The sequence below is a fragment of the Strongylocentrotus purpuratus genome, unplaced genomic scaffold (assembly GCF_000002235.5).
Source record: "Strongylocentrotus purpuratus isolate Spur 01 unplaced genomic scaffold, Spur_5.0 spur5_scaffold_13, whole genome shotgun sequence".
In the NCBI taxonomy this organism is placed as follows: domain Eukaryota; kingdom Metazoa; phylum Echinodermata; class Echinoidea; order Camarodonta; family Strongylocentrotidae; genus Strongylocentrotus; species Strongylocentrotus purpuratus.
The window spans coordinates 11,787,947-11,799,858 of record NW_022145598.1 but is presented as its reverse complement, the minus strand read 5'-3'; the positions used below and the strand labels follow the sequence as shown (position 1 = coordinate 11,799,858).

The 11,912-nt window shown below is 39.1% G+C and overlaps 1 protein-coding gene across 1 annotated transcript; it reads right to left on the bottom strand.

Moving 5' to 3' along the window:
* Window positions 1–744: 744 nt before the first annotated feature.
* On the bottom strand, window positions 745–2,443 carry LOC752832 (histamine N-methyltransferase). The gene is made up of 2 exons (XM_001180287.4): window positions 2,097–2,443; window positions 745–1,456 (listed from the first exon to the last, which is right to left on the bottom strand). The coding sequence occupies exons 1-2, from the start codon at window positions 2,332–2,334 to the stop codon at window positions 1,107–1,109; spliced, it is 588 nt and encodes a 195-aa protein (XP_001180287.1). The 5' UTR covers window positions 2,335–2,443; the 3' UTR covers window positions 745–1,106.
* Window positions 2,444–11,912: the final 9,469 nt, after the last annotated feature.

Sequence of the window (11,912 nt, the reverse complement as noted above, 5' to 3'; positions counted from 1 at the left end):
CTCCCCATTCACCCTTCGCCGTCCTTTTTGGAGCCGAAATGAAAGGACAATATTTCGCCGCCCCCCCCCCCCTATCCGATCCGCCCATTAAATTAAAGCATGGGGAAATCAATATCTTTGGGAGGAATAGAAAGAAAATGATGAATCGAAAGATTGGCCTCCGTAGCAATTACGGTAGTTATGAAACGTGAAGATGACATCACAAACAAATGACGAAGTTGCCAAATTGCCTTAATCAGATAGTGATTTTTATAGTGATTCTTGTACTTTAAGATATCATAGATTTCAGAATAATAAACCGATATCCTAAATGTTTGTTTTCATTTGATTCTCTGATTTCCTGCAGTTATACACAGCAACATATTATCCACATTAATGTCCAGAATTCACCTTTTATAACTAAAACATTGTGTTTCAATGTTTCAAATATTGAAGATTTTGCTCCTAGATATTCATTGCAGTAATGAAAAATAGAATGATAGCAATATCACGGTTTTTTTCTTCAAAAGTAATCTTACAAACCAGGCCTTCCCCCTCATATTCGGACTTCCTTTACCTTAAAGTGACTTGGTAACATTGTTGAAGGTTGATGAAAAAAATTGCTTAATTTTTTTATATAATGTTACTTACTATATTCCTTTTACTGTACTAACCATCTGACATGCAAAAAATCCTGAAAAATTCTCAAACTACGAAGATATCTATGTGTTTTTTTTTAAAAGGTCGATGTATGATACCCTCTAACAGTGATTAACAGTAAATTCTCCCAACCATTTTTGAATTTTCCCAACCGTTTTTCCAAGAAAAAAAGACACAAAACAGGCTATAACAAATTGTATTGCTTTGTGACGATTTCACTCAATTTTTCAGATTATCTTTAATTGTACATCTAGAATTGAAGTCACTACCTTAGCAGCACTATCTCTCATCTGAACAATGTTACCAAGTCCCTTTAAACTCGCTTATCTAAACTGCCAGTAAAACATGGAAATATATATGTCGCATCCATCTATCAAGCCCATGGTAAAAGGCAGTTGTGATGATGGGCCCTACTTTATATTTTAAACAACATACTCTAAAGGGCTCTGGCAGACGACTGCAGTGAATTATTTGGAGATAAGAAGTATTTCTTCAGTGGCTGGAGTTACCATACGTCCATTTTCATTTTCGGTCGAAATGGAACGCCAAAAGCTCATCAAATCATCGACCACCTCAGCCGGCGCCGTCTGCCGGAAGTACGCCGCCATGGTGAAGAAGTCGACGAGTTTGTTCCCAAAGTCTGACTGGTCATCAAACACTTCGGTGATGTCCCAAAGTAGAGGTATTTCGACAGTGATGACATCATATCCTTGACTTTGTGCGAACTCTCGAACATTCTTTGAAGAAAGTTGTTGATTTGATTGAGTGCTTTCTGTCAGCCAAGGTAACTTGTGGAATGTTTTTGAGATCAGGTTATCTATAAGCAACAACGAATGAACAAACGTTACTATGATAAAACGTTACTAACTGATGTTAGATCATTTCAAATACTTTGGACAAACTTGGGTATATCACACACAGTATAAACATACATATCATATAATGAGAACAAATTCTGAAATTTAGCTTATAATTTACATCTGATATTATATTTTAACACGGATATTTATCGTTATATCAATATAACAGCGACCACTAAGTCTCTTTTTAAAAAGATTTATTATGTTGGAAATCTCTGGCACTTACTATAGTTTTGGGAAAATCACCTGTAAATAAAAAAAAAAAAATAAAATAAATAAATTAAGTTTTAGCCTAATTCTTGCCGTTCAAGACTTCTACTTTAAAATTATCTATATAATAATAATACTTAAACAATAGGGGCGGTGTATAATGTAGCCTACTATTAGGATTGAGATTATATCATCACAAGAGTTCAGAGGCTATGATCGATATTGACAAAGTTATGAAGTAAACCAAAACAGATCGTATCACGATTCGTATCCATTTTTACTAAGTTCTCCCCCGACGTTGAATATCTTTGAGGTGATTTTACATTTTTTATTTGAAAAACTTGCAGGAGGTGATGGAGCAAATGTTGATGTCAATTCGATACCTACATGTTTTACAAACGATGATCATGATACCCTTGTCTTTCATCAGGGATGCTAGATGGGTGAAGGTCGTCTCAATGTCACCAGTGTAGTAAAGTGAATGTATAGCGCTGATGAGATTGTACTTGTTTCCCGCCAAGGGGCTTTCAGCAAGGAATTGTGACAACGGACCAGGGAACCAATGGAAAGAAGATTTGTCATCAAATTTCAATGTAGCCACTCTACCCTTGAATGTTTGTAGCATGTTTTCATTAGGATCCACTGCAACATTACATATGGATGAGTAGTGAGATTGAAGACTCTTCAGAAACTGAAATTCGTGCAGGCCTGCGAAACACGTAAAATTGATCACACATTTGATTGTATTATATTGTTATAGAGTAGCCTTATTAGTAAACAAATATCGTTCTTTCTGAGGGCCCTGTATACAATTCAGCATACATAATCACAAAATATATAGGGTAACAAAAAAGTAACATATATAAATGTATCCATATATATTTATACTTAGATTGTTTAAATTGACGAAAAACAGGTAAAATACACTGTCGCTCATAAAGGTGGATTTTTTTTTTTTTTTATCCCAATTCATGGAATTATTTCAAAAATTATTTAAAAATAATAAGATCTAGATCATAGTATACATTCTCAGATTTTATTAAATAATAATTTGCCAATGTATGTTTTGCGTGACTGCTAAAGCATGTGTATGCTACAATGTTTATCAACTAGAGGACCCATGCCCTGAAGTCATAAACGACAGTAATTAGGATTAATGCCCCACAAAAGGGCACTAATATAGCATATCGACACTTTTTTTATCCTGGGGTCTCACAGTTACGTGACCATTGCTTTGTCACTGAACCATGACTGTACGCAGCGGGGGCTAGTGTAGGGGGCAGTTTCCATAAATAAAAACAAAACAGAAAATGCAATAAATGTTCAATAATTTATTGCATCTTACCCCGGTTCCCAACATAAAAAAATCTTCTGTGTGCCCATGCCTTGAACCATAATGCATGGCCGTCCAGAGGATTTTTTTTATGTTGGGGACCGGAGTAAAATGCAATAAATTATTGAATTTTTTTTTGCATTTTCTGTATTTTTTTTTAATGTATGGAAAGTGCCCCCTACCCTAGCCCCCGCTGCGTACAGTTATGGTTCAGTGACAAAACAATGGCCTCGTAAGGTTCCATGACACATGCTCCGCCGACGATTGCTCCGCCGACAAATGCTCCGCAAAAAGCGACAATTGCTCCGCGACATTTGCTCCGCGACATTTGCTCCGACGTCAAATGCTCCGACGTCAAATGCTCCGCCGACAGTTGCTCCGCCGACAATTGCTCCGCCGACAATTGCTCCGCCGACAATTGCTCCGCCGACATTTGCTCCGCCGACAATTGCTCCGCCGACAATTGCTCCGCCGATATTTGCTCCGTCCCCAAAGTACCCCGTTGAAGACAAATGCTCCCTTTTGCAGGGAAAAAAAGATAGGAAGAAAGAAAAAGAAAAGAAAAGAAAAGGACAAGAAAACATGGAAAAGAAAAGGTCAAGAAAAGAGACAAGAAAGGGCTGAAGACAAGGGAAAAGGGACACAAAATAGAATATAGGAAGATTAATTACGGTAAATCTTGCCGGCGCTGCGTCGGGACACGTCGGAGAAAAACTAGAAATAAAATGGAGTATGAAATATACTACATGCTCGTGAAATAATCATAAGTGATTAAGGCAGATGGTTTTCAGTTATTATATGAAAAGGATGAAAATTCGCTTGCTCGCTACGCTTTTAATATGTTCGTAAATCGTAATACATTTTGTACATCAGTGATTAACAAGCGATGCTGGTCACGCAGATGCTTTTTAATGTAAAATTGCAAGCCAATGAATTTCGACCATTCGTTAACTAGCTCGCTCGCCAACAAGGAATAAAAAATAAATCCTGGAATAATACTTGCCCATTTGATTCAAATTAAGGGGCGTAATGTAGACAAATTCTATTTAAGATAATAACCTATGATTTTCACCTTCCTTGTTCGCCAAATTAACAAATATTTTTTTTTTTTAAACACACACCCTTAAAGCTACTATTTCCCTTTTGCAGCCAACATCAAATTATGTAGAAATTTGCAGGAATTATAAATATGTCATGTATGTCCTATCTGTGAAAGTTAAACGTTAGCAGTGTCCTAATATTCAAATTATGAAGGAAACCTGTTTATTTGCTAAGCTTTACTGATTAGACGCTATTGAGTGACAAACTGGCTCTTTTTCTTCTTTGGTAATAACATACATAAAATGAGCTGTAAAGGGTACATGAGCATTTTGTCAACATCAATAACCCACTTCTTGTAAGGGCCAAAATTAAAATGATTGAATCTTTGCGCAGCATAAAACATACGACCATTCGGTACAATGGTCTGAAAATCAGACTATTACTTATTGGCTCTATAGCCCTTAAGTCGATTCGACAACTAATAGTCGTTATTTCCCACTTAAAGACATTTTCAAGCCCCCCCCCTTTTTTTTTTATTTTACTGAAGTTCTAAATTAGTATTTAATTTCAAATGCAGTTGGAATTTAACCTTTTCATTTTTTTTGGCCTGCAAATGGGACATAGTACCTTTAAATGTGTTTGTGCCCTCTCTTCCAAGGGTCAAGACGACACAGTTACTTATATAAAAAAATATGCCTATAATTATTATCAAAAGAGAAGTGCAAAAGAACTCGCTCACATGCTACGCTAACTCGCGATTATAATTTGTAACATATTCATTTGACGAGTGTGCAGCTCCTAAACGTCAGACGAAGAATGGCGGAAGGCAGGTAGATGCTATTCAATATAAAATAAGCTTAAAACCGCCCGCTCGCTAAAAATAAAATTGACATCGCCTTAACTATGAATGTACCCGACCCGTCCTGCAGCAAGAAAACTCTGTTGGATACTCATTATTGTTGACAATAATTCATGGGTTAAACGTTCGCTGTTCAGTTTATGGTATAAACGTGCCCATTTAATCAAGGAGGGAAATTTAGCAGGAAGATGCTATTCAATATTATTGATAAGTCTACATTTTTAGCTCTCTCTCTCTCTCTCTCTCTCGCTATATACCATCGTTTACCAAAAGGGAATAAATATAACCTTAAATGATATAGTGCCCAAGAAAAATCACTATTTGTTGAAAGAAGGTCTACTAAAGGTTGAACACAGTTTATCTGTTACTTAAAAGTTTCTGCACCTGCTCCCCACCCCCTCCCCCTCAAAAAGGGATTGCCTCTTTCGCAGAGGTTTATCACTTTTTTCCCATCGGTGTCATCTGATCGGGAAATTAAAACGCATCCCCCTTCTCAGAACGCTGGCTACGGCCCTGAATAACAGCAACAAAACAAATCACACAAAACAAAAAAATAACCCATAAAAGAAATATTTTCGGCGGAGCAAATGTCGGCGGAGCAAATGTCGGCGGGGCAATTGTCGGCGAAGCAAATGTCGACGGAGCAATTGTCGGCGGAGCAAATGTCGGCGGAGCAAATGTCGGCGGAGCGATTGTCGGCGGAGCAATTGTCGGCGGAGCAAATGTCGGCGGAGCAATTGTCGGCGGAGCAAATGTCGGCGGAGCATTTGACGTCGGAGCAAATGTCGCGGAGCAAATGTCGCGGAGCAATTGTCGCTTTTTGCGGAGCATTTGTCACCGGAGTAATCGTCGCCGGAGCATGTGTCGGGTTACCCCTCGTAACTGTGAGGCCCCAGGATCAAAACCGTGTCCATGTGCTATATTAGTGCCCTTTTGTGGGGCATTAATCCTCATTACTGTCATTTATTACTTGAGGGCGTAGGTCCCCTAGTTAATAAGCATAGTAGCATGCATATGCTTTAGCAGTCCCACAAAACACACATTGGCAAATTATTATTCAATAAAACTCCAGAAGACCTACTGCTTCCAACAGAGTTTTTTTTTTATTTATGTACATTTTATTGGGATAAAAACGCTGCCGTTGGGGCATCTGCCGACTTGATCCACCTCATGTCGGATACGCCCTTCTTGACAACCAGGCACAGACGGTATACACGACAGTAACAAACATTCCATTCAACCATGCAGAGGCGGCGCTCCCGGGGTAAAGGGGGAGGGGTGGGGGCACAGTGCCCCCACTTTTTCAAGTACCCCAAAAGTGCCCCTTTACCAACATAGGAATATTGCCCCTAATTTTGTAAGAGGTTCCCTTTGTGCCTTGACAAGTTCCCCTTTTCCTTTGTAAAAAGCGCCGTTCCCCTTTTAATAAGCGCTCCTTTTCTTATGATAAGTGCCCCCATTTGAAAAAGAGCCCCTCTCTCTCTCTTCTGATAAATGCCCCTTTTCATCTTTGAAACTAGTTCCTTGTTATTCTCATAAATGCCCATTCATCTCTTATAAATGACCCTATTCAGTTCTGAGAGATACTCGATTTACTTTGACAAGTGCCCCTTCCCCTCCTGATAAGTGCTCTTTTCATCTTTTATAAATACCCCTATTATTTTGCACGTCCCCTTTTACTTCCTAATGAATGTTCTTTGCCTTCTTATAAATGCCCTTTTCCCTTCTCAAAACTACCCCTTTTCATCTTTGATAAGTGCCCCGTTTATTTTAACATGTGCCTCTTTTTCTTTTTAATAAGAGCCATCCCCCCCCCCCTTTCATGAAAGCCCCCTTTAACCTACGAAGATGTCCCTATTAAAATCTGATCGTTGCCCCTTTTCTTTGAACTAATGCATATTTCCCTTTATCAATAGTGCTCCTTTTTCATTCTGACAAATGCCTCTTTTTATGTATTGTCAGTGCCCCTTTTCACTTGTTATAAATGCCCCTATCAAAATATGATGAGTGCCTCTTTTCTGTCGACAAATGGCCATTTCCCATTGTCATAAAAATCTCTTGTTTTAGGTTTAAGAAGTGCCCCATTTTCACCTCTGATAAATAGCCTTTGTACTTTGACACTTGCTCCATTTCTTTTCTAATATGAGTCTTAACCCTTTCGATAAGTGTCCCATTTTCCTCTCATCATTAAACGTGCCCCCAAGAGCAATTTTACCCAAAGCTCGCTCGCTACGCTCGCACGTAGTTAAAGATGTTATAATTGTGTAACTTATCAAAGGCCTTTTCATTTTTCCGTTATGAGAATGTATTGATGTTTGTTCTCTTTATGTCGCACTACGACCTCACAAATCTTTAAATTGTTCCTCGCTCACAACTTAATTTCCAGACCATCACACCCAATTGCAAAGTATGATGATTAAGCAATATCTTATATGATGTATAAAGAGAAATGATTATTGAAATCATCCCCGATAATGTAATCTATAGGGGTATATGCCAATGTCTAAAAAGATTGTTTGTTTTCGCTTTGAGATTTCCCTTTGAAGATGCCCTTTTTTTTACCAGAAAGAGCCCCTTTTTGTTGGTCCCCCCCCCCGGATCAAATCATTTTTTTGTCCACGGGGGCTCTTCCCCCCCCCCAAAAAAAAAAAGAACCCCGTGAGCCTTCTCACGGGGGCTCTTTTAGTACTGACGGGGGCTCTTTTTTAAACAAATTTCCATTGAATTGGTACCTATGATACTCCTCAATTATTTGCTATTTCATCATTATCATTTAATCAGCATTTTGCCTCTTACAAATTTACAAGCTACATTTACATAGCTGTTACTGACTTTCTTCCCGTTCTGCACATTATTTCCTCCTTATTATTCTGAGCAACCTTTACATTCTTACTTTACTGAGCGATTCTGTTTTTGGAGCTTTTTTGTACAGGCGCGGATCCACGGGCCGATTCTAACGCCCCCCCCCCCTGGCCTCCCAAACCGGTAAAAAAGTAGGATAATAACGTAAATTTAACCTTAACAACCCCCCCCCCCCCCCTGACCCTGCCTGTCAGTGACGTAAATGCGGCGTCAAAATATTTGTGCTTCTCTGACCGTAATTAAATGCCTAAAACCCCTGAGCTCCACCCCTTGAACCCCCACACACACCAATTTACGCTCGCTACCCTCTACCTGATCGTAAATACTTTAGCCCCCCCCCCCCCCCCCCACTTTGATAATCAATTTTGGCACAAAAGTCGTACGGGGGCTGTTTCAGTGACATACCGTACCACACTATTTCAAGAGAAAGCGTGTGTGTTATTTAGTAGAATTTAGTAAAAAGGAGCTCTTAACCAGCGCAGCTGAATATATTTTGTATAAAAGCTGCGCTATATAAATCTATTATTATTATTATTATTATATCTTCTTCTCCCCTTGCATTAAAAATGGAACAGTGTGCCTGATGATATAAAAAATAGTACAACTCTTTCTAGGTTTAGAAGGTTATCTAAAACGTACCTACTTGAAAGACTGACATAGTTTTTATTTGCACCTTTGTATTTTCTTATTCTGAAATGTTTTTTGACCACTAAGGACCTACTTGTCAGTGTGTGTGTGTGTTTGTGTGCGTGTGCGTGTGTGTGTGTGAGAGAGTATTTGTATGTTCTATATTCTGTAGTTTAGTATTTTCATCCATTGTATAATCATACGTAATATTCTTTTTACTGTAAATGTATGTACTTTGTTGACTATAGGGCCCCGCTCACAAGCTTAGCTTCTAAAGGGGTCCTAAAACCATTCAGTTTATTATATAATCAAGTTAGAATATGTTGATTGATGTACTATTACCAGTCTCTTTTGTATGTAACAGATTATATCATGCTTTGTGTGGTTTTGAATAAAATGAACTGAACTGAACTGGAACGAGAAAGTAAACAAGGTCATTAAAAGGGATTAAGCGACAGATAATGATTGTGATTCAAATTGATGCGAATATTTGTTTGAATAAGCGTTGCTATTCACCAGAATCTTCTTTGTAAAAAACAACTTTTACAAATCTCAGCCATGCTTACTGAGTTGAGACGTTCCATTCAATTTAAAATACTCTTTAAAGAAATACACTTCTCCTAATGTGAAAGTGATCTTACAACACAGTGGCAGAATTGCATGGCTGAGATTTTTAAAAGTCGTTTTTACAAAGAAGATTCTGATGAAAAGCATTGCTTAATATTTAAAAAAATCCTTGCATCAATTTGAATCACAATGATCATTTTGTCCCATGATCCTTTTATTAAATAACCTTGTTTTCTTTTTCGTTTGCAGGGGGAAAAGAAGCTATGTCACGTTAAGAAATCACAAAGATCAGTTGTATTATGCGTATGATAACAGAACAAAATGTTGATTATCAGAATGTCATTTTGGAATACCTTTATACAAATCCCCGATCTCACTTTGCCGATACCACATTGTATTTAGCCCGTATCAGTATTAGTATGAGCCAATATAAAGTTATTATTCTTTATTCAGTTCAGTTTAATGCCTTTCCTCAAAAATAGTTTCGCTATTTTTTTTAGGGTTGAGACGCTAAGAAATGGTTTCAAACGTACATTACACAAACCCTGAACCATTGCATAATGATGGTGGTTCTCTCTCTCTCTCTCTCTATTTATTGTGATCGTGCATTATCATCTACATATAAAGCAGCAACACAAAACTTAGGGTTATCTGGGATAGGTGAAAGTGAGAGTTAAAAAAAATAGTGGTCTTCCTCTCCAGCATCCCCCCGCTTTAATATTCACCGGCCGCCTGAGTCTGCTCAAAAATGTTAAACCCCCTAACCCCCCCCCCCCCCTGTAGATCTGCCCATGTTACCATATCATTCAACAACATCTTGGTCTTCCTCTTCTTCACAATTGGGACTTTTTGATTTGCGTGGACGTGTTACGTCCTTTTAAGGCACTGGCAGTCACAATCATGTGACGTCCTTTTAAGCACTGGCAGTGCCTTAAAAGGAGGTCACACGTTGCAGTCCACGTTCTCGTCGTGCAAATCTAAAAGTCCCTAATTTTGATTTACTGGTCGAGGTTCACTATTTGCTGGTCATTTGAAATCACCAGATTTCAGCGGGTATACGCTTTTCACGACGAAAAACTTCTCCATGACCATGTTTCTGCCCTTGCGCGATCGCCTCCAGCTCCAGCAGATATGGGGCGGCAGCATGAACACGTACCGTTACTAAGAGCGCAGTAGGCCTATAACCACTGCTGACGGCAGCACTGCACTGCGAGCTGAATCGTTAATAATACTCATAGAACGAGAAATCTTGCACGCTAATCTAAGTTCCATTTCATTGGTTTAAGGTTTGAAAATTGAAACTCAATATTGTGTTAAAGTTATAACAGAAAAGATAATCTTTATTTTATAATTCCACGGGGGCGATTTTTAATTTTGCAATCGCCCCCGTGAGCAACCTGACGGGGGCGATTATGTAGCTCACGGGGGCGAATCGCCCATCGCCACTGTAGCATCAAAATATTGAACCACCTTTTCGAGAAGGAAATCTTCCTGAGCCTTCTTGAAAAAAGCATTGCAATAAACGTCTAGGTAACGTTCATGATCTCCTGTCAGAGGTTTTATATTATAAATAGGAGCAGACATTTTTCAACTGTACTTATACAAACAAACATACGTGTAGGCGAGTTGTACAGACGCAAATGCGCTTGTAGCGGCTCTTACATTTGCCCTACTTACATTCGCCCTACTTTCACCGTACATTCATGTCTCCAGTATTTTTCCATCACGGTATTTATTTATATTCATTATTCGGACCACGTGTGTTCATTCCTCCAATCGAGCATCGTGGTTCCGCGCATCGTTCACCCCGCGTATTTTCAACGCCACGAGTTTTTTCTCCACTCCCGCTTACGCCTCGGTCGAGTCAAAAACTCCTGCTTACATCTCAGTTGAGTCAACACGTCTCTGCATGATTTCCTCTCCGGGCTTGATTCTACCGTGCCTATCACTTCTATCGGCACATCTTCACTTTCTCTGCCGTGTTCATCGGGCTGCAGTCTTCCAGTGGAACAGTTAAATCAAGTTCCGACATAATGGTGCTTGGTTATCCGCTGGGAGCTGCCAGTTTCTTCACCGGTAGCCTTTCACTCACAAGAGCTCGACTCACCGCAGCTCATCTAAACATTCATCATCAAAGTTCGGCTCATCAATCGAGCGACTCACTGCTCAGCACCACTACCGGCTTTGATGTCTGCATTTTCTACCTTGGCCTCCGACATCAAGCGACTCACTGCTTTCGTCATCGAGCGCCACACATCTCTTCTCATCTCTTCTATTCTCGCCCGAGAGCTCCATCTACATTCATTATCATCACGAGCGTCGGCGACGACATCGCGTTCTTCACGGTTCTTCAACCACGTCAACGAAGTCGCGTTTCCGCCATCAAGCCTCCGCACATCATAGCGTGAGCCCCTTCCTTCGTTTTCATCTCTCTTCATCTTCATTGGACTTTCGACCTCATTTCCACTCTGTCGTAAGCTCTATTCATTTCATTGCATTTATTCATCATTATATGACCATTTAAACTCCGTGCAATATCTACAATTCTCATTCATGTGATTCGTATTCCGAATCATTTATTCACCAGACTTCACTTGCAATTAGTGTTTAGTCCATCATATTTATTCTTTAATAAACATAACGAAAAGGGACTACTTTCTTTCATGTATGTTATTGTCAGTGCAACCTTGTTTCCTCGTACTCACCTCCCTGCTCGTAGCTAAAATAAAAAAATAAGAGTTATGTTGTGTGACGAGTGAACACGCTTTCAAATATCCATTCACAATACCTCACACTCATATCTCTACACGCTCTTCGATCGGAAAATCATTTGCATTTATAGCAGTATAGTGGTCAGTTTGTAAAGTAAACAATGACAATGTTAACGGCAAATTTGCAGTTTTGTACGACCGAT